At 35.3% G+C, this 23,569-nt stretch overlaps 3 protein-coding genes across 4 annotated transcripts in view; 1 reads left to right on the forward strand and 2 right to left on the reverse strand.

Annotated features, from left to right (window-relative positions):
* Positions 1 to 9,279, reverse strand: part of LOC121387534 (protein PTHB1-like) — a 101,003-nt gene extending 91,724 nt beyond the window's left edge. Inside the window, exons 1-7 of the mRNA XM_041518687.1 lie at positions 9,240 to 9,279; positions 7,551 to 7,670; positions 6,940 to 7,099; positions 5,939 to 6,003; positions 4,424 to 4,537; positions 1,411 to 1,585; positions 408 to 486 (exon numbers count right to left, since the gene is read on the reverse strand). Coding sequence (XP_041374621.1) covers positions 408 to 486; positions 1,411 to 1,585; positions 4,424 to 4,537; positions 5,939 to 6,003; positions 6,940 to 7,099; positions 7,551 to 7,662 — 705 coding nt within the window. The 5' untranslated portion in view covers positions 7,663 to 7,670; positions 9,240 to 9,279. The remainder of the gene's footprint in view (positions 1 to 407; positions 487 to 1,410; positions 1,586 to 4,423; positions 4,538 to 5,938; positions 6,004 to 6,939; positions 7,100 to 7,550; positions 7,671 to 9,239) is intronic.
* A 3,704-nt stretch (positions 9,280 to 12,983) lies between these two features.
* On the reverse strand, positions 12,984 to 15,002 carry LOC121387310 (zinc finger MYM-type protein 1-like). The gene has a single exon (XM_041518332.1). The coding sequence runs from the start codon at positions 15,000 to 15,002 to the stop codon at positions 12,984 to 12,986; it is 2,019 nt and encodes a 672-aa protein (XP_041374266.1).
* A 1,818-nt stretch (positions 15,003 to 16,820) lies between these two features.
* The window catches only part of LOC121387394 (endoplasmic reticulum resident protein 44-like), a 42,365-nt gene continuing 35,616 nt past the window's right edge, over positions 16,821 to 23,569 (forward strand). For both annotated transcript variants that reach the window (XM_041518497.1, XM_041518498.1), the window contains exon 1: positions 16,821 to 16,985. In XM_041518497.1, the coding sequence (XP_041374431.1) occupies positions 16,929 to 16,985 (57 nt within the window). In that variant the 5' untranslated portion in view covers positions 16,821 to 16,928. The remainder of the gene's footprint in view (positions 16,986 to 23,569) is intronic.

Raw genomic sequence — 23,569 nt, forward strand, 5'->3', positions numbered from 1 at the left:
GCTATTTCTCGTTCCAGGCAGTGCACCACGACAGGTATATCAAAGGCTATGCTGTGTGTGCTATCCTGTCTGTGCGATGGTGCATATAAAAGATCCCTTGCTGCTAATGAAAAAGAGTAGCCCATGAAAGCGTGTTTCCTCTCTCAATATATGTGTGGTCCTTAACAATATTTCTGATGCCATATAACCGGAAATAAAACGTGATGAGTGTGTCGTTCAATGAAACATTTCTTTCTTTCTTTTAGTTTCTCAGAAAAAGATCTAAACGTGAAACTTTAACATTATACTTTAAAGCAAAAAATTACACTACTGCTGCCCTTGTTGGAAAACTAATAGCTTGATAACAGCGAGACAAAAACACATAAACATTATCTTACCGAGACAAAAACACACAAACATGATCTTACTGAGACTTTCTTGCCAGATTTGATGTTTTGAGATTCATCTTTATTGCTGGAATCTGTGGAAACTGCCAAAACTTGATACCTGAAAACCATGTGAAAAGAAAATGAAATGTTATAATGATGTTTTTCAGAGACCATCACACAAGATAACATCACTGTATATATTGGAACTTTGCATTACTTAGTGTAAATAAATCCTAAATCAAACAGGATCTTGTGTAAATTTTAAAAAGCTCAATTTTAGTTTGTTTTGGGGAAAATGAACCAAGCTCCCAAAGGGATCAAGATCTGTAAGGGGCTTTGGGGGGGGGGGGGGCATGCTTCAAGGATGATTTTGAAATAAAGATGGGGGGGGGGGCATGCTTCAAGGAAGATTTTGAAATAAAGATGGGGAGAGGGCATGCTTCAAGGAAGATTCTGAAATACAGTTGCTCAGACACGCGTGTTTATACATGTATTGTGGCTGATGAATTTAAAAGAACCCCAAAAAAACAGTCATTAAAAGGGCACTTCAAACAGGTGAGAATGGTCATGGGACCCCCTGTAATCCCATATCTGGATCAGCCAATGGAACAAAGAGCTGGGCATTATACCATATAAACCAGTATCATATGAATACTGATATACTGTACCGAGCAAATCTCAAAATACAGAAATTTCGTATTGAAAAAAGTAATGTTTTCCGCCATTTAGTAAAGCACTAACAATATATCTGATGAACGCAAAATGGCTGACAAGAAGATCTAATGGACATCATTCTTCCTCTGAATCGACAAAAAACCCATGGACATACATTATGCGTGAATGAAAAGTATATGAAATTAGCAGGTGAGCCTTAACTCAGGCATGCATTTAAAGCTGCGTATTCCGAAAGTGCTGCTCGATATCGGTATTGGTAATGTGTCAATACCGAATACTGCAAAAATACAAATGTAAATGAGCCCTAAAATACTGATACAGATACCACCCAGCTCTAGTGGAACAGTACAACTATTAATACTCGTACTTGTAACACTCGACTTGTCGGAGAGAGGAAACCGTTACGAAGCTGTCCGTTCTTGGAATGTACTTTACTGGTCCTGGGAGGAGAGCTCCGGGTAGGAAGCGGCTGAACGCAAACGTCTCCTGTTCAAACACCGACAGCGTCCCGTCCATTGATTGCACACATAAGAAATCTTTACCTAAAACACAATCACAATACAGTGCCACATCAACCATCTGTTATATATCTCACTGATGGAAAGAATGGGAGTATTTAATTCTTTATTTAAAGTCAGGTTTATTTTTAATGTTTGTTATACTGCTGTTGATTGCTACAAGAAATCTTTTCCTAAAACACACACACAAAACAGTGTCACATCTACAAAATAAACACAGATTCCTGTCAAATGTATATATCTGACTAATGGCACGAATGGCAGTATTGAATTCTTTATTTAAAGTTGGGTGGGGTTTTTTTTAGGTGTTTGACACCATAACATGCTATTTGGTATTCTGCAACTGCACATGTATAAGAAATCTTTTCCTAAAACACAAACACAATACATTGTCCCATCTAGCAGGGGTGCAGAAATTAAAAATATTTCACTAGCCCGCCGGACCAAAACTAACTAAAATTTACTAGCCTGCCAGAATTTCAACTACCGTATTTGACCGGAAATAAGCCCATGTCTTTGAATAAGCCCACCTCCGTTTTGATAGCATTTAAGAAATTAGGCCCTCATTCGTAAATAAGCCCACCCCCAACTTCGTCACCTTATAAATAACATGAAATTGCAAGTTTGCTCAAAGTTCATTTAAAAGGTCATACCTCCTGCAGATAATTAAACACAAATGTAACACAATATTCTACCACCAGTGAGATTTAGCAGTCTAACAATAACTGTGTAACATTGTTTTCAATTTCATGCCTGCAGTATTTCTCTGAAGTATCCAAGCCAAGTATGAACTAAAAACCAGTGTCTATTTTTACCACCACACTGGGTCCGCAGATAATGCTAATTAAGCAAATACCGTATTCTGATTGGCTAAGAACAATGACCGTAGATTGACAATTCTTTGCAGTGTAAGCTAGCTGCCCGTGTCAGAAACGTGTGTATAGGCTATTGAGTTTGTTGTTAATTGCTGTTGTTTTAAGTCTTCTCAGCATTAAATTTTGGATGTAAATAAACAGCACTGGTAAGTAATTGTAACATAGAAGGTGTGTTTCTGATAATTAGATACTAGTAAAAAAAAAAACAATTTAATTAATAAACAATTATTATTTATTAATAACAAATGGAACACTAATTAATAGATGTGCTACTGAACGTTTTTTGTTTTTTTCCTAGTTCATTTAAATATTGTTATTTATTTTAATTATTATTATTTAAAAAAATTTCAACAAAACTGGCCCCTTGTCTGGGAATAAGCCCACCCCATGCCAAGCTCACAATGAGTTGTCTTGGCCCCCTGGGCTTATTTCCGGTCAAATACGGTAATCCACCAATCTATAGAACAATATATACTCTTCAAAAAAAGTAGGGGAACCTGAAATATTAATGTTAATATCAACTATTAGACCGAACATACGTTTTGACTACAGACATCCTAGTAAAGAACGTTCAGGTCTGTTTATCAACACCCCGAAACACATTCCATAGTTTGCACATGCATCACGCAGTTGCCCCGTACACGTGCGTGGGGTGTCATTCTCGATGTTGACAATTTCCAGGAAGGTCCATTAATCACTGTGGAACATTATTTCTGTCAATCTTTTTAATTCTGTTGATCATACAGTTGTTATTGTTTTGTTTTTAGTCATTTTAATTGTTTGAATTTGCGATTTACTGATAAAAAACGTCAACTTTCAAATTTCACTTCTGACCCCAGTCGTCCTTCAGGATCTTTGGTGGTCATAAAACCTACTGTAATACTGAACTACCGGTTGTAATGTTTGCCCAATTAATTCACTATTATCATATAACCATTCCCCACAGCTAATATACCTTACAATTTGGCAATTGTAAATTCTTATTAGAGTTCCCCTACTTTTTTTTAAGAGTATATTATTAACAATATTATAATGTACAGTGTCTTCACTTCAAATGAAATATATAAATGTATTGACAAAACATTATTAATAACACTTGGTAAGTGATCAACATCACGTGGCAAACGAAATAAAAAAGACAGATAGACGGTCGGGCTAGTAGTTGCATTTGTTAACTTGTCTGTCAGAATTTTTACTTGCATTTGACGAGCGGGAGAGTACTTTTGCAGCCCTGCATCTAGCAAATAAATACACAATGTCGTCACACACCTCGATAATGGCAGGAATGGCAGTATTTAATTCTTTATTTAAAGACATCTTGTTTTAGGTGTTTAACATTGATAAAATACTATTTGGTGTACTGTATACACAAGAAATCTTTTCCAAAAACATCAACACTACAGTGTCACATCTACCAATTACATGCTCATGTATTGTCCTATGACATATCTCACTCATGGCAATATTTAATTCTTCATTTAAAGTTTTAAAAAGTCTGGGGGTCCGTGCAATTTTTTTTAAGTTTAATAGATAATAATAAAATTTCTGTGGCATTCATTACAATTTAACATCAGTCTATTGGTCCAGTTTGTTAATTTCTCGATGAATGTAAAAATAATGTTGTCAGAGAACATCGTATCTGATCCTTTATATTGGTATTTTGTCTTACTGAGCATTATTGATTAAAAAAAAACATAAATATATATACACTTTCAGTTAGAAAACTTCACCGATTCAGTTTGCAGATGATTTTTTTTTAGTCCATACCCCAATGGAACGTAAAAGAAATAACAGACAATCCTTAATTTATAGCAAAATGTTCCGTTCACTACACCTCGTACTAACCAAGGCCATTATTTTCAAAGCTATTTTAGTGCTATGATATCGTAAAACCATCCTAAGCTATGATGTCATTTTCACATGTGCTATTGTGACGTCACAGCCTATAATAGCTTCAAAAATGTCTACCCAGTACATCAACTCTCACCTTTGACCCCTCCAAATGAACCGAACGTAATGTTGCATGCTGTTCTTTGTAATGCATGTTCATAGAGGAGATTGAACTGATATTGCTGTCCGTGGCCCACGGCACCTGATACAGCTGAAAAGAAACAAGCACATTAAATATATAGGATTTTTATTTTACATAGATTTAGCATATTAGTTTTCGAACATGAATAATAATATATAAATAAATATATATATATATTTGTGCCGCGCAGACTAATGTGACATGAGTGTATTTAAAAACACACGTGTGGCTGAGAATTGTAAATTGATGGAGGGTGTGTTCTGTATGGTGATTGGTTAATTACATTCTTTTTCCATGATCAAATGAAAATAACACCCGGAAAGTTAATGACGTTATTAGAAAGTGACGGCATTAGCGATTGGAACATGCAAAGTTGACCATTCAAATTCCAAATATACAGTTAGTTCCGTAGAAAAATGATTCAGTTTACAATGGACATAACTAAACTGAGTTTTTAAACTTGCGGGTGTTATTGTCTATTTGATGGCCCTGCCTTCGATCAAAAATGACATTTGTGGGATCAAATAGACAATAACACCTGCAAATCTAAAAACTCCATATGGTTATCTCCTAAATATATGTTACGGAGATGAGCTCTGGTCTATTTTTAAGGGTATTTCCCTGTTTTAACCTCACAGACTAGTGTTTCACTCTATTATAACTTGGTCCAATGCGTTACAGGCGTGTAGATTAACCAAACTCAGTGTCCATTTTCACAGATTGAAACTAGGATCTGCAACCTTAATATTATCTTGAAGTTTTTTAACCTTCTGACTACTGCAGGCGAGATATCTCGCCCGAAGTCACGCCAGTCGACATACTGTACACTGTATGCAGTGCATTCACCAATTCATAATGCCCTGGAATTTTGAGTTGAAAGTGGTTTTCGGTAAGTATTTTCGCTTAACAACAATGGTGGAGCGTCGCGGCCATTTTCAGATATCAAAAGCTAATTGTGACAGCTAATTTGATAATAAATTTGATCATTTTACTAACAACGAAAATCAACAAATATTGGGATATGAATCGTAGTTCTTTTTTTTTAAATTCTGGTCAGAAATTAAAACCATTATTATTGGGAATAATGGACATAAGTATTGGACAGCTGGCCACAAATGCCCGTAACTTGAACACGATTTTTTCTATTTTTTGCCTAATTTTAATCAACATTTAACTGATCTAAAATATTATTAAAATTTAAAAAATCCACGAAAATAATATTTACCAATTCAAATATCAACTTTATTTTATATATTATAAAACATTTAAGTGAATATATGTGAGTAAACATTATAAAGTTGTACACAGTCACCATGGTTTTTGTCAAAAGTTAATCCAGTAGTCTAAAGCTTAAACAAATAAATAAATATATATTAAAATATTAGCATTTCTGTTGGGTCTTTTTAAATTTATTGCATACTCTACTGCCACTGTTTGCTGTATGCAATGCAATAACTACAATATACATACCAGTTACATTGTATACTGCCAGTTTTTTCGGATGCAATATAGCAAGATAGAGTTTTGCAGATCCCCTGAAAAATAAAAGAAAATTTTCATTTAGCAAACAAAATTAAAATTTAGTTTCCATCATTAAATTAAAATATTTTTATTACAATTAGACATTTGCACTGAACACTAATGTTAATAAAATTATTACTAATATTACTAATTTTATTTATTATATATACAAAGAAAAATTCAATCCTTAAAAAAGATTTTATAAGCTGAAAGTGTTATTTGGACTTGAAATGATTGATTAGTGATAAAATATTGATAGCAAAAGAATATCAATGTTTAAAGTCAGTTTGTTTTGTTTAATGACACCACTAGAGCACACCGATTCATTAACCATCAGGTATTGGATGTCAAACATTTGGTAATTTTTAGTCTCAAGAGAAAAACCGGCTTCATTTTACCATTATGGGTTTTTTTATTTGCATTTTTTCACAGGCAGGATAGCAGATACCATGGCCTTTGATATATCTGTCATTAAGCACTAGTCGGAATGGGAAGAAAACAACCAACGAATGAATCCACCAAGTGGATTTGATCCTACGACCCAATATTCTCAGACAAATGCTCTACTGACTGAGCTAACAACACCACTAGAGCACATTGATTTATTAATCATCAGCTATTGGATGTCTAACATTTCATAATTCTGACATATAGTCTTAAAAGAAGAAACCCACTAAAAAAATTTTCCGTTAGCAGCAAGGGATCCTTTATATGGACCATCCCACAGACAGGATAGTACATACCACGGCCTTTGATATACAAGTTGTGGTGCATTGGCTGGAACGAGAAATAGTCCAATGACGGGGATCGATCTCAGACCAACCGTGCATCAGGCAAGTGCTTTACCACTGGGCTACTTTCTGCCCCCCCCCCCCCCGCTCCTTATTGAATGGTTATCAGACCTTATTTTTTGGTCATGTTCCTTAAAAAAAATATTAAATTCAACTTACGAGGAGAATCGTCCTATCTCGACTTGTAGGATTGGATGTGAAAACGCATGCTCCACCAAAACATCCTGAGGTCGGAACCCACTCCAGCCAGCTTCCGTTTTCGTCGGATTCGGATTGTAAATTCGTAACAAGCCATGGAAACTGCCGATAACTATTTTGTCTGAAATGAAAAACAAAAGTTAAATAAGTACTGTCTAAAAACAGGTATAAAGTTTTTTTTTTAAAGTTACTCGTTGAAATCTAAAATGTGATTTGCTAAAATGGGCATAACTTTTGAATGGCTAGGTGTATCTAGGAACTGTAAACAGTTTTGGAAACTAGACAGAAATAGCTTTCTGATGATATCTCATAAGTTACTGAATTCACAGACAGTTTATTTTCTCAAATGTGGCGTTTTGCATTTGCTACACAAGATTTTTCACGGAACGTTGATATTCGATGGGAGGGATGCACACATCCAGTACCCTCCCCAGGATCTGTAGTGTTATTAAACAGAACTTGTAAACTAACTTTTAACTTATCACATTAAATATACGTGGGTGCAACACAGGAGTCATCTCATAAATGAAAGTCTGATGATCTGTTGGTGAAAACTGTTAGAATAGTGTTACCTTTGTCTTCTGCATCATTGTCGACATTGCCCACACAGAGACATCCATTGTCAAATTCCTCCTCCTCGCCTACAGACGTAGACCACCAGTCTCGAATCTTAAACAGAGACATGTCAGCATCTGAAATAAACAGATTACTCAGAATTAACCACACAAGCCAACAGTTGGTGACTTCATCGTGTCACAACATATTACAGAATGTAGATGATTCGTCCTCTGGACGTTTCGTCCACAGACGATTCATCCACTAAAAATGTGTCCACTGTTGAACTCGAGACGATTTGTCCTCAACTAAAAATTGTTCTTGGACAATTCGTCCACTATAATTGTTTTTGTATTAGTTATTTACCGTATATTTTGTCCATGGACTAAGTAAATGTACGGATGGCAGAAGGGGCATTACCAAGTATGATGGGGACAATTTGATAGACATAGTCTATTATAGTTAATAAATGACACTTACAGTTGAATGCACATTTGATGTTGATGCTTAATAAAATGAAAAAGAAGACAGCAAATTTTTATTTTATTTTATTTTATTTGTTTATTTTTGGCCACAAAGCACATGCATACATGTAGGGGAGGGCGGGGGCAATACGCACCCCTTAAGGATGTCTTGTGATTTTATGGATGTAATAGATGATAGAATTTGGCTAGAACTTGCTAGCGGAATGGAGATAATATCGTTGTTTATTAGTTGGTTACTTCGAATGATGTCACGTTATGGTATTTTTTACATAAATGACGAAGTTTTCATCTGTTGCACATTGACTATTATCTTCCGACGCAAACGTCCTAGTAGAACAACGAAAATCATATACGAGTGTGTGGACAAATACAGGTCTGTGGACAAAATGTGTACGGTAATACAGCAATCGCAATGTAGAAATGGTAATTTAGCAAGAGTTTAGTCACTAGTTTTGTTTTCTAAATAGTATGTCAGAATTATAGGTGTAATTGAAAATATCAATAAAGTACTATAATGAACACAGACAGACAATAACAAGTTGATAGTGCCACTAAAATTGTGTTTGTTTCATATACTAGTAATTTACAACAAAATGAAAATAATTAACCATTTCAATGGCCAAGAAATAACATTTTGGATTTATTGGTCTAAATGTTGTAATTGAGTGGACGAATTGTCCGAGGTGGGTGGACGAATTGTACGGTGGACGAATCATCTGTGGACGAAACGTCAAGAGGACGAACCGTCTGGAAAGCTATATTACGTCAGGCTTTCTGCCAGAAAATAATTTGAGGGTACGTAATAAAAACAAAACGGATCAAGGAAGGACTTTCATTTGGCACTGTCACTATCCCTAACTATAATAATAATAATAATAAGTATTTATAATGTTCTTTATATGTGACAGTGCCAAAGGAAAGTCCTGCTAATTATACCATGCATTTTATAAATGCTAGAAGTGTTGGAAGTTTTGACATTTACTGATTATTATTATTATTATTTTATTTACATTTTTACAATTTCAGATTTTCAATTTTGTCACATCCTGTTTCAAGCTCTGAAATATGATTAAAACGTTTAAAGCAATTTAGAAGTATGTTAATGTTTTGCAAAGTAAAATCATGATGAAGTTCAGTGACATAGCCAGCTAAAATATCTGCTTAATGTATAAACATAAAATTCTGTCTTTCTTAGCAATGCTGCTTCATTTCTAAACGTACTCGCAAAGCGTCTGTGGTTTCCACCCAAACATTTCTGCCATTAAAGTTATGCATATGATTGCGCATTTAATTTGTACCGCTGTTATAATGTATAGAGAATGTAAATGACACAGGAAGGAGAAGAATACCAGTTAATCTTATTTATTAGACTGTTAATTTGTCGAACTACGCTTCAAATAATCTTGGACCCAAAATAGTGATAGAGTAACAAAAATAAAACCAATTACATGCTGTCAAAATATTACACATGATTCATGAGATGATATAAAGTATTTCTCAAAGGAATATATGTGGGCCTGATTAAAAATATTGCCAAAGTTATATCGTTCACCAACAACGAAACTTTGTTGAGAGTACTAGCTGGACGACTGGTGCTAATTTATACAAGTTGTCAGTCTGACTTATTATTATAGAAAGGCGGGACGTAGCCCAGTGGTAGACACTCATTCACAATAAACTGGTAAATTTGATTTAAAAAATAATAAAGCTTGGAAATAAAAATAGTTCATCGGATATTAAATGCTAGGGTTCCCACGATCTATCGTCACTCGGCTTTAAAACCTGGAAATCATCCACTTTCCGTACACACCACTGAATGTCACCATTTTTTTAATATTCGTTACTGTCGTTGCTGTGAAATGTAAAGTTTCAACCACTTTTTATAATACTAAATGATGTAACAAGCTTAGTTATATTTTCTCATTTCATAGATATTTATACAGTAGTATGATTGAAAACTCCGTTCCAGTGTCAATCTATTTCAAAGAAATTTGTATCATTTTCTTTGTCACCGATTGTTGTGAAATGTTCGAACTCTCTTTATTAATGCTTGTAATTTAAACAAGGATAAACATATATACTATATTCGAATGCTGGTTAATGTGAACAATGTATTCAAAAATTAGATGAAATGGAATAAAATATACGTTTAGGATAAAATACGTTCGATTGGAACCGTAATGTTAAAGTGGAAATGTACGTTACCAGTATTTTGTCATCAACACGTAAAAATATTAAAAGTATTGACCCATCAGGTATTTTACAAATGTGTATGATACCTAACAAAACTGGGTTTTTTTTACAATTGTTTACATTATTGGATAAAATGTTCGTTATACAGAAAGATTCGTTACCATAAAATATGAAACAAAATTGTTTAAAGACCAATTCCGATTTTTATAGCAAACCTTGAGTTACCAACGCTTTTGCTATTGAGATAAATATGTGGCTGTAAGGAAGGAGGAACAGTTATACACATTTATTATGATACATCACATAATGTACTTGTATTCACTTGATTAAAACACACGTCATGTTGAAGAATAAGTTTTAAGTTCAGTAGTTTCATCATGATATATATATATATATATATATATATATATATATATATATATATATATATATATATATATATATATATATATATATATATATATATAATTTTCTTTTTCTGCACGGCTATTCGTTTACGAAAGTAAGTTGTTGTTCTTATGAAGGACTAAAAGCGCAAATCATAATGATTTTACTTCTTTCTTCTTTTTTGTAACGTTGAAATTCCCAATATCCATTTACAAAAACATTTTATGCTTAATTTTTCCAACATAGCAATCTTGGGGAGTCCTTCAACAATTACAAAATTCATTCATTCATTTCAACTTATGTTCTTGCTTGTATCCAATTAGGGTACAAGCACGCTGTCCTGGGCACACACCTTAGCTATCTGGGATGTCTGTCCAGGACAGTGGGTTAGTTGTTAGTTGTTAGTGAAAGAGAAGAAGGTGTAGTGGTCTTACACCTACCCATTGAGTCGTTAAAACTCGCTCTGGGTGGGAGCCGGTACCGGGTTGCGAACCCTGTGCCTACCAACCATATACCCGATGGCTTAACCACGACATCACCGAGGTCTGTAATTACGTAATCCAACAAGCAGCATTTGTATACACTGTCCTCGAAATAACCTCCAAGGAAGGAGAGGAGGACGAATTACGTTTCAACCAAAATTCCGGAGAACAACTAAAAACATGCTGCTGAAATGGGAAGATGTTTGTTATATTACCGCTATTTCAGAGTTTCAGTTATGATTGGAAATTGTTTGTTGATATATTGTTTTAAGTTTTAAGTTTTAAGTTTTAATGATCATTATATGGTAAAATATATTTAGATATTATTTTCGAATTGCCATTTTGTTTGAAACATATTTTATTGCATATAATATACAAAAGGATTGGGCACAAGTTATTCAACTTACGAGGCCATCTCCTAATTACAAATATTGTAACATTATAGGCGACTACTATTAAAGAAGAAAGAAATGTTTTATTTAACGACGCACTCAACACATTTTATTTACGGTTATATGGCGTCAGACATATGGTTAAGGACCACACAGATTTTGAGAGGAAACCCGCTGTCGCCACTACATGGGCTACTCTTTCCGATTAGCAGCAAGGGATCTTTTATTTGCGCTTCCCACAGGCAGGATAGCACAGAACATGGCCTTTGTTGAACCAGTTATGGATCACTGGTCTGTGCAAGTGGTTTACACCTACCCATTAAGCCTTGCGGAGCACTCACTCAGTGGAGTCAGTATCTGGATTAAAAATCCCATGCCTCGACTGGGATCCGAACCCAGTACCTACCAGCCTGTAGATCGATGGCTTAACCACGACGCCACCGAGGCCGGTACCGACTACTATTACTACAAATATATGAAACAAAGTAAATATACAAAACATCTAGCAAGATAAATTAACAGTACAGATAAAGTGAAACCGAAAGAAAGACTACAATAAATATTCAGAACATAGTTAATACATAGAATATCAACAGGCCCGTACGCAGGATTTTTAATGGGTGGGTGCCAATTGCTCGTGATGGGACCAACAACGGCCGTGGGCTAAGACTCAAATTTCTTTCAGACTAAATCGCAATAAGTAAAGATATTCCAGAAATCACACACACACACGCGCACACACACACACACACACACACACACACACACACACACACACACACACACACACACACACACACACACACACATACATACACATACATACATACATACATATATATATATATATATATATATATATATATTTATAAACACACACAATACCGAAACTGAACAATTTATGTTTATTTCACGCGTGTTACATGCTGAACACTATCATTGAAATGTGAGTAGTGTAGTGATGGATTACTAGTGTTTATTTATTTATGTGGCTTCACATTTTAAAGGCAGCGACCCATCCAGCAGTACTTATCTGAAGAAAAGATTAAGTTTACTCGGGGATACTTAAATAAACAAGGGAGGTAGAATTAATCTTTTAATAGTGTTCCAAATTCGAGACGCCTTGGCTGTTTTGAAGCGAATATGTCCACCACTCTACCGATGTCGATATCCTTGTCATAGTGGATATGCATTATGCGAGAGCTGAAAGTCGTTCTTGCGTCATGCTTGCTCGTAGATAGGTGTTTAGCCTTCGTAAAGCACTTGCACTTCGTTCACATTCGCAACTTGTATCAGGAATAGTGCAGCACAATCTCAGGAGCACAGAGATATTAGGGAACAGGTCATCATCACACTCTTTCATCGCTGCTGCTGCCGTGGATGGACGTTGGTCAGGGGATAATGGTAGAAATCTTTGTTTCCATCTAAATAATTCTTGCGGGAACACTTCAGGTGAGTGCATATCGTCGGCGTATACATCAACTACCTCTTCAAGTGATGGTACATCGTCCTCACAGAGCACTGATGGGACTAATCTCAGTAGCTTTGATGAAAGCACCGATAAATCGGAGAACTGAGTCAAGCTCAGATTGGATGTGGCTAAGGAATGGAATTGCAACATTTCGCCGATAATGCTCTTCAGGTGTAGCTGCAGGCACGTTACTACGCATAGTCTGTCGACCAACAGTGCGTGGCATTGATGGCATGGTGCTGACAGCACTAGCCATTATAACAGCTTGCTTATACGATCTTGAAAACTCGACCTCTACGTCATCATATATCGCTTTGTAGACTGCTTTTACGGTTGAGATCTCATGGTAGGCCTTGATGACATCAACAGACCGCCCTTGCAATTTAACTGTTATGCCACTGAGGTGTGACAAGAAGTGATAGATCGTAAGAAACGTCACAATGAAATCGAATGAAGTGAGACTCGCCAACAGAGATGCTGCATCACTGCAACACTTTGGATCCCACTTGGCTTCCCTAAAATCTAGGCCACATGCATCTACATTGGCACCATGTACAATATTCTCCAACGCTGTAATGATGTATATGTATGCCTGATAGAAATGAGTATACGCCTGGTGTCTGGCAGCCCATCGTGTTTTGCACAAGTCAAGAAGTCCCTTCCGATGTTTTGTTTCCTCTGGCAAAGCCTTTCTAATTATCGACTGCAGAAGACCTTCTCGCTTTGGGCTTGCCAGGAAGAACCAACAGCATGTCTTTAGCTTATCAATTGTATTTCTTATACAGGGCAGGGAGCATGAATGTGCTATTACCAAGTTTAGGCAATGTCCACTACAATGAACGTATACAGCTTTTGGTGAATGTTCTTTTATCAGTCGCTGAACACCAACATTATCACTAGACATGTTTGCAGCCCCATCATAGCCTTGTCCACGAATGTTAGTAGCATCAAGTCCTGTCATCTTTAGAAAGTCCAAAATGGTACCGGCGATGACTGCAGCGGTAATCCTTGACAAATCAAGGAATGACAGAAATTCCTCCCTAATATTGTTATTTGTGTCAACAAAACAGAAACATAGGGCCAGCTCTTCTTTGTTGCTGCTAGTTACCTCGTCAGCAAGTATGCTAAACCATCGAGTAGCTTTGAGTTCCTCAATCAAATCACTACGGATTACATCATAGCCAATGATTGTGATTATATCGTTCTGAATTCTAGGTGAAGTATATTTAGAATTCTTATTTGCAAGACCAATACCAGCAAGGTGATGTCCAAGAACATCGTCATGATTGGCAATCATCTGTAGGGCTGCCAGAAAATTCCCTGGATTACCACGGCACTGTGTGAGGTCAGTCGCAGCAGTGTCATTTTCTAAGACTCTTTCATTATTTCCTCTAATAGCAATACACTGTCTTCCACAGAATACGATAGCTTCAGCAACTGTCCTCAAGATATATCGATTTCTTTCAATGTTTTTCTTTTTTTCATCGTCAAAACGAATGTCTATCTTATGCTGTGGGTTTACAACAGAGTCGCGCAATGCTGCTGATGCAAGCATTGCATTCACATGATAACCAGTTCGTTCATGTACCTTCGCCTTCTCGTTTAGTTTGTAGAACATGGTAAAGGGTGTATTAACAAATGCTCCCACCCGTCTTTTTTCACTTGTGGGGACCATCAGTGCACAATGAATGCAGAAGGCAGCATCCAGTGAAGGACTATAGACCATCCATTTATAATTCCGCAAGTATATCATCTTGAACTGGCGCTGACAGTGGTGAAGAAACCGCGAAGGGAAAATGTAATCTTCAGATGGCCTGAAATGGCTAGTCAACAGATAGTATTTGTGTCCAACATCAAGTTTTTCAAGTGCTTGTGTCAACTCCTCGTGGCTTAGAGTAGCATTTATAATTTTTCCTATGTCATTTACGAAATGAGTAGTCTTATGTTTTGGAGGGGTCTCGGCTACTTCCTTCTCCTTGGAACAGTCCGGTTCGCCACCACCCGTCTCATCCTTCGCTGACTCTTGTTCAGTAGCTGCACTACACTTTTTATTGACCATCCACTGGTCTAAGGACTTGCACAGTTTCGCAGCTGCTTTGCGTTTCCGGGCATTTTGCTCTGTGCGACCCATAATGTAGTGTAGATTCTATTTCGTGATAATTTCTGACAAAATAAGGTAAATAATAATGAGAATAAACTATTACGCCATTTAAAGATAGTTAGTTTTTAGTATGTGTACATATTAAAGTTACTATATCTGGAATATTTTTAAAGGCATATTGTCACAGACCACTGACCTATTTAATGGTCTAACAAAGTATTACCTGAACAAAAATAATTTGTATTGTCCCTAAATGTACTTTATTCAACCATCTTCATAACCACCATACTCTATTTATTAATGATATTTTGTAAAAATAATTAAATTATGGCAATGGTCCATAATTTAAAAAATAAAATTGCCGAGAGGGTTGACATGAATTTTACTGCATCATGGTTCAGTTAAGGTGATGCAATAGCTAGATTTGGTTTCCAACAATTAATGTAATTTTTAATTTATTATCCATTTTAAGAGAAATAAGGTCCTTAAATCCGTGACAGTATGCCTTTAAAAGTAAGCATTTAGAATAGACGATCCTGCTGTTGTTTCTTACTGCGACATTCTAAATATCGCATTTATTCAACTACGCTAGCTATTCGCGTTAAATACCATTACGTTATTTGGCTTTATGGCTGACAAAATAGCGGGCACCTAATTCGAGAAACAACGTCACGATAAGTATTTGAATTTTGAGCTAAATACGCGAGCGCTGTGTACCCTCTACGAACAGCGTTACTTCAATGCAGGAAAGCGATTAGGATATTCTATTCTAAATGCTTAAATATTAAAAAATATTCCAGATATAGTAACTTTAAAAACTAGGAAATATCAAAATTTCGCCTTCTCAACACATTCACATTGTTAACCGGTGTTGGAATCAAATTTATTTGCTTACTAAAAATTCCTCATTGGGTTTGGTATTTTCTTTTGACCATAGACTGCAAACTTAATGGTTGAGTAAACGCAACATACTTTCGAGATCATGGGCAAATACTATTTTGGGCTTTATTAAGATATCTAGGTGTTATATAACAAACAAAGCAAACTGCATATATACAATGTTTTACTGACGAAATTGTATCCCTCAACGTTTTGGGACAGTGATAATGTCATGCCAAGGGCATATGAACCATTTGCCCCCCCCCCCCATTATAATCCTCCACTGGTCATAGTATCACAAATTTAGTAAGTATTTATTTCATCAATACATCAATTATACTTATGTAATATTGGATATTGAAGAATCAATATCTAAAATCAAATTGGTTGAGGCATTCAAGCTGGGAGGACTTAGTATAATTGTCATATTTATTTAGTTGTAATCAGAGGAGACGGCACCTCAAATGCAGGTGGTAACCATGCAATGTTGTATTAAATATTTTGTGACATGGTGGTATTTTTACTATTTATGCAAAACGTTATCAATGGCAAATTGCGCTATCCATCATAAATTTAATTGCCTTACTGAAACAAGACATTTTTACACGCAGCATTTTCCCTTATTCCATACACAGATTATTTCTGTCAAATTGGGACGACTTTTGACGTCATTTTTTCATTTTACACATTAAAAAGCACGAACAAACAAAGGTGTCCGAAAACGTATGTCGTTCGAAAACTTACCGCTCTTGATACAACGGTAGGCCTACGGTAACAAACAAAAACTGATTTTACGAAAGTAGTATGCACTAACGAGATTACACGCACACATCCTATTTTATTAGACTGGTTATCAATAATGTTGGTTCGGTGATAAAATCTGCGTGCAACGAAGCACGCTAGGGGTACAGTCTAGCTTCTGCGTGCCTGTTTGTTTTGCAACAGTTGGATGTTTCGTTTTATAACTTGATAAACGAATTACTACAATACACAGCGGTTTGCAAAATGAAAGCGTTTTTACGGAAGACGTCCGTATATGTGTGTTATGTTGTTGCAGTCTGGGTAAGTGTTTTTTTAATACATTAATTGTCAGCCGACAGCAATCACAGCTGTTTCGCAACCGTCCTAACGTGTGTATCGTACACTCCGTAACACTGTACTATTGTCACGTTTTGACGGCTATGAATTATTCAGTCGATAGAAGGAATTTTCTTTAGCACTGTCAGCCTTGACCATTACAGTCAAAAGTGCCAGGACTAGCTCTGGGTGATCAGAAAATTTCGTCTAATAATCGTCAACGTCCCTAAAGGGCCTAACTGCTTTATCAAGTTTATGCTTCCCTGTTCAGTTAATTTTTTCTTGTGCATGGTTCGAGTTGTTGTCATCCGCTTGTTGTTCATAATTCTAGACCATTTTCATTAACAATAATGTTAAAACAAGTAAGTATCTAAATACAAAACTGTACAAAGCCCTGAAACCAATATTACAATAATGTTCGTGTTTGTTTATTCCTTAAAATTATCTATATCGGGCCCACATGACTTGTAGAAATTGACTTAAAATACAGGAAGATGAATTAACATTTGGTGTGTGTCACCTGACCTCACACGTGCCAGATCAACAATACCAAATCATTAAAATTTTATTATTTTTAAGACTCCTGTTAGAATTTGTTTCCAATTATTATATTCGATATACAAAAGGTATGCTATATTTTTGTGCCTCTACTGTCATGAATAGACATTCATTGCAGGGCTAGCACTGGGTGAGCAAAAAAATTCGCCAAATTGTTTATTAAACTTCTAAAATTGCAGAAATCAACAGTTATTTTCTAAAAAAATGTTAGTTATTACATAAATTTATTTTGCCAAATTAAAATAAAATTCGCCAATTGCTTTCAAAATTCGCAGTTGGCGAATTTGGTGAATGCCAGAGCTAGCCCTGTTTTGAGTGTATAAATTGTTTTAATTAAGAATCAGTGCATTAATTTTTTTAAATATTTTACAAGCTAAAGTAAGAAGGAATACATAATTTATTTTGTCCAAATTTGTAACGATTTTCATGGTTAGCGCATGAGAATAGATCAATTTTGCCGACTGTTTTGGCTGTCAGATTGTGTTCCGAGATGCCAGGAAGTCGCATCTCCGGTCATCTAACATCCAAATTTTTATGGGAATGGGACCCCAGACCCCCTGCTCGTCTATGGCACCGGTCCAACCCCCCCCCCCCACCCCATCATTTTTTTTCTGGCAGAAACCCTCTTAGGTAAACGCAGTTTGGGACATCGATGGTATCTCTTAAGCTTTCGAGGTTTAAGAAACGGACAGATATTTCCAGATACAAGTCAAAACATTATCCAAACCGATATGTACCCAACCAAGTCATACCAATTTTTGGTTAAAATGTACCCATATCAAAACATACTCTTACTTTGGTCAAAACACCCATCTTTATAAAAAATTTATTAATATAAAATATTATATCATGGCGTCATATGTTTTCGATACAATAAGCAAAACATTAAAAAATAATAAAAACAATACTTCATACATACAATAATACTTCGTAACCCCTATCTCAAGCCATATTAGTTTATTGTGAAAAACGGTGACAATCTCCCATGAACACCCAAGTTTTCCTAAAAAAAACTAGCTGCTAAGTTGTACAGGTATTTCTTCTATTTTTTGAAAATAAAATCATAAAATGTTTGTAACTTGTAAAAAGTATTGAATATAATTTTCAGACCAATAAATAGTGTTCACTGAAAACATATTTACATTATGTTTTTGTCATAGGTTAAGTGTGGTCCTTAACCATATGTCTGACGCCATATAACCGTAAATAAAATGTGTTGAGTGTGTCGTTAAATAAAACACTTCTTTCTTTCTTTTGTCATAGGTTAATGTCTAATCTTCTTGTTCTATTTATCAGTGGCACCAAAATTCGGATTGCCACCTTAACTACAGTGTTCTACGTTGTGACCAAAATGGTCACCAATGCGACCAAAATGTTGGCATGGCGGCCGATTGAATTTATTATCGTTGCCAGATGCCGACTGACTCCAAAAACCGTAACGTCTAAGTATTAAATTATTTGCCATGTGCGTTCAGAGTCCTAACAGTGAAAACCAATGAAATTTGTTGACATCATTGTGCAGTTGGAACACTTCGTTATTTACGAAGTTGTCGGATTGATCACTGTGAATTCCGTATTAATTTTCGGTACCGTTCAGAATTAATCTCGAAAACAATCCAGATACATGCGAAAACAATCCAGATATTTCGATTGGTGTATTATTTTAATGCACACAACCATTTGGAATATCTCAATTGATGTGGATTTTCGGATCATGTATGTAATTGGCTGACTAAAGAAGTTCCAAATACTGTATTGTACTATACATAACCGATTCACTATGGTACATTAGTGGTGGTTGCATTTGATTGAAGAACATGAGTACAAAATCAAGTAAATGTTGCTCACTCACATACTATACACATTGTAATCAAACATGCAAAATGGAGACTGATTATTAAACAATGCATTTTAAATGAGCATTTCAACAATTACGTAACGCTCTTTGATGCACCATGCGATGCGTTACAAACGTTATGGGGGAGTGGTTGTTTGTCAAGATTTACTTACTGGCAACGTCTTTAAAACAATGTGATTTTTTTAAAAGCATAAACTAAATACCAGCAGCCATACATGGCCATATTTTTTATTAGATGATTTTTTTAATCAATTATTTATTTAAAATAAATTCAAAAGAAAAAAATACAAACCGAATAATGTTGGTTAAAATGCATAACAGTGGCAGTGAAAAGTGGAGGGGTAACAAGGGTGTTACATAATTTTAGAAGGGATGGTGGTCTTAACGTTACAACATGTTTGTGGAGCAGGGTAACAAAAAACCTGCCAAAGTTTCCACTATGTAATTATTGAACGCACACAAGTGATGCGTTTGATCTGCTCATTCAAATCGAATGCAGCCCCAGTTAGCAGTGTTTTTGTTTTTGTTGCTGTGTAGATGTATACGTTGTTTCTGCCCAGCATGTAGAAGCATGACAAAAACTTTCAAAGCAGCAAAATCAAGGCACAATATTTCACGAGAACCGTTGTTCTGTTATCGTGTCGGTTACGCAACTTTAAAATCACGAGAACCACCAAACGGTTACGTGATGAACAATTACATTCTAAAATTAAAAGTACCATATATCAGTAATGAAAGGGAACTATATTCACATAACCGAACAATCGGTTACCTAAGTAAAACTCAAGTGAACTGACTTCCGGTTACCTAAGATTTTTAAATATTGTCCCCTGCAAAATTTTAAAATATTACAATTCTTTAGGAAAAAATTCTAAAATTTCAAATGCTAATCAAGAAGACGAGACGGGTGAAACAAGTACTGAAAAGTCAAATGAAGGCCAATCTGAGAAATCTGCAGCTGAAACCGAAACAGAGCCAGCCAAAAAACGTAGAAAATTTAATGAAACTTGTCTTTCCGTTTCCGTGGCTTCAGCATGACGATAATACTGACACAATGCGCTATACCTATTGTAGAAACATTAGAAAGCATGTTGCTAGCACAAATCAAATGAGGGGAGATCGGGGTTTTTTTGTATACCCACCACCCACAAAATAATAATTTATTTAAATGGTAGGATACGTAGGGAAAAAATAGCAGTCATATGAGGCATAAAATAGTAGTCATGTGAGGCATAAAATAGCAGTCATATGAGGCATCAAATTATAATTACAATCCCTCCCACCTCCCTTATGCGATCAATTCTGAAATGGTCCTCATTTCAAATTCATGATTGAGTGAAAACTAAACAATTTCATTGTGTCAAACTATTTATTTAATCCAGCAGCATAAGTCATGTATAATGTTTAGATGGTTACAACACATGCATAAATGATACAAAACAAGTAGTGTGGCTAGTAACATTTTAAGCTTGGCGAGTACATTTTTTTTGTCCACTAGCCAAAGAAGAGTAAGTTATAAAGCCAAGTGTAGAACACTGTAAGTACTCTGAGACAGAGGTACATAACTTTATATTTTCAAAAAATCAAACTCCACCAAACCTCGATTTGTAGTAAATGTACATGTAAGCATGCCCCCACCAGAAATAACTGAAAAGAACTTAGCTGTGAATCACATACGAGGTAACCCAACCAGCCTTCCATTAATTTTATTGTTCAGTGCAATGATCACGTGGTATATCGTCTAACTTTGACATAATATCTCATGATAGATGCAGTCACAGATAAAGTATTGAAAACATATGTCGATTGAAATTGTATGATGGTACGATAAAAGATGTCATAATTATGTCTTCAGTACCAGGTTACTATGATGATGTATATTACATAATGTGAATAACGAGCAATATAGTTCCAAATGGCATGCACGTTATGCTCAGTGTTTCTCCTAGGGGTCGGAAGGACCCCGCACTGACCCCGTGAATTTCTTTACCGGGACCGTAAGAATTGTAACCATTAAAAAAAGGGAAGAGTTCACTTCTGTGATTAATTTGCCGATATTATAAAATAAAATAAAATAAAATGCAAATGCTAGTAGTCATAAATATGCTAGTATTCCACAAATATGCTAATATTCCACAAATATGTACACTGTTAGAGCCCGGTGGCCAGTGAGGGGAAAATAAATAAAACATGATGATGATTGAATGAAAAAAAAACAAATTCAGCCAACATCGATCATATGTAAAACGGAAAACGGATAGATCTTTCGATTTCCTTTCACATGCAACAGTTCACTAATGAATATATGGTCACCAGTAATCTATGCCCCATCCCTGAAATGAATATACTTACAGATGTAATTTTATTAAAGTCCAAGTTAACAAAATGTTGCAGTCATTTTGGCACAATTTTCCTTTAATTACAGTCTACTAAGTGACTGGTCCCCAAACAGTTGTTACTCTAACACAGTGCAGGCATAACAAAATAAACAGTATTTTTTTAAAGGTTGCACATAACCATATTGTTTTAAGAACTTCCAAATGTTTTTTTTGTTTGTTTGGTCTGGGGTTTTTTTGTGTTGTCGATTTTTAAATTATATTTAAACATTACATAATTAAATTTGCAAGACTTCAAAGAAATTATTTTTTAAGTGCATTATATGATAAATTAACACAAATTTAAAAATGTACCTACATATATAAAAAAAAACATTTACTTGTTTTATCAGTCACTGAGTGATTACAGTTCAGCAGGTGAATTTTTTATCATGACCAGTAAATTTTTTATCCATTGGTCAGTATGGGAAGTCTTTTATTTTTATAATTCTAGAACCCCTGATATACATATAGAAGTAGGGCTGATGAATATTCAATCATGGATAATTAATTTTTAAAATCACCAATCCCATGGTTAGTGGATTTTTTTTAAATTCTAAAAGACCTGGGTTTTATTTTTAGATAAATAGACAGATAACAGATACAATCAGTAATTCAGCAATATGTTTTATCTGTTTGTGCTTAGTCTAATACTTTTATACTTCTTTTTAAAATTATTGTTTTGACATTATGCAAATATTTAATAATAATAAACATTATTATTAAAATCTATCTTAAAATATCTCCTTCTGTAAGTGTACATGATACCCTCATGTATTCTATAATGCATCTAAAAACAACTTGAAATTAAAAAAAAACATTACTGGGGACCATGCCCCTAAACTCCCCTAGCAATTTTTGCACCCTTTGGGGGCTGCAGTTAATGTCAAACTATTTTGCCAACCCTCTGAACAAAAATCCTGGGGGAAACGTTGTATGCTATAGATTAATTTATACCGGTCAGACTAAATTGTTAATACAATGTACATTATGGCATTTAAAATTATTGTAGACTAGCTATAATATGTATGATTTAGAATAACAGCTTATAATTTTAATTTTTTTTTTTAATATTTTTGTATTCCATAAATTAACTGATTTTACACATTGCCTATAACATAATTGCATTTAACAGGTTGACATGTGAAATTTATGAAGCAAGTTTGGTTTTATCTTTTTGGGTTTAAAACAATTTTCAAACTTGTTCAAAACGTTTCGTGTTGCACTTAACCAATTGTGATAATTTAGTTACGCTCCACAAACTAATTTGTATTAGGTACATTTCGACAAAAATGGGTACATTACATTTTGATTTACATACATTTGGGTCAAAACCTGTAGAATATAAAGTGTAAACCAGTGCTTGTGAGTTTTAACATTACTAGTGATGTGAGGGCGGGATGTAGCCCAGTGGGTATAGCATTCGCTTGATGCGTTATTGGTCTGGGACCGATCCCTGTCGGTGGGTCCATTGGGCTATTTCTTGCTCCAGCCAGTGCACCAGGACTGGTATATCAAAGGCCGTGGTATGTGTTATCCTGTCTGTATTGAATGCGTCATTAAATAAAACATTTCCTTTCCTTTCCTTTATTTAGTGATGTGCGATCTGGCTATAAAAACACATTTTGATAAGCAGTGACACCAGTGAGTGCTTTGAACCACGGAGATGGTGTGGCCTCTTTGTTAGTCCCCTGCCGGTCCAACCAAAGGGGACTATAGGTTTCATTTCTGTCTTTTGTCTGTCCATCCCACATACATTGTATCATATATAGTTTTCC

The sequence above is a fragment of the Gigantopelta aegis genome, chromosome 13, assembly GCF_016097555.1.
Source record: "Gigantopelta aegis isolate Gae_Host chromosome 13, Gae_host_genome, whole genome shotgun sequence".
NCBI classification, from domain to species: Eukaryota; Metazoa; Mollusca; class Gastropoda; order Neomphalida; family Peltospiridae; genus Gigantopelta; species Gigantopelta aegis.

Bases quoted from the DNA above. Each gene is read 5' to 3' on its own strand.
- LOC121387310 (XM_041518332.1), bottom strand. From the start codon at position 15,002: ATGGTCAATAAAAAGTGTAGTGCAGCTACTGAACAAGAGTCAGCGAAG.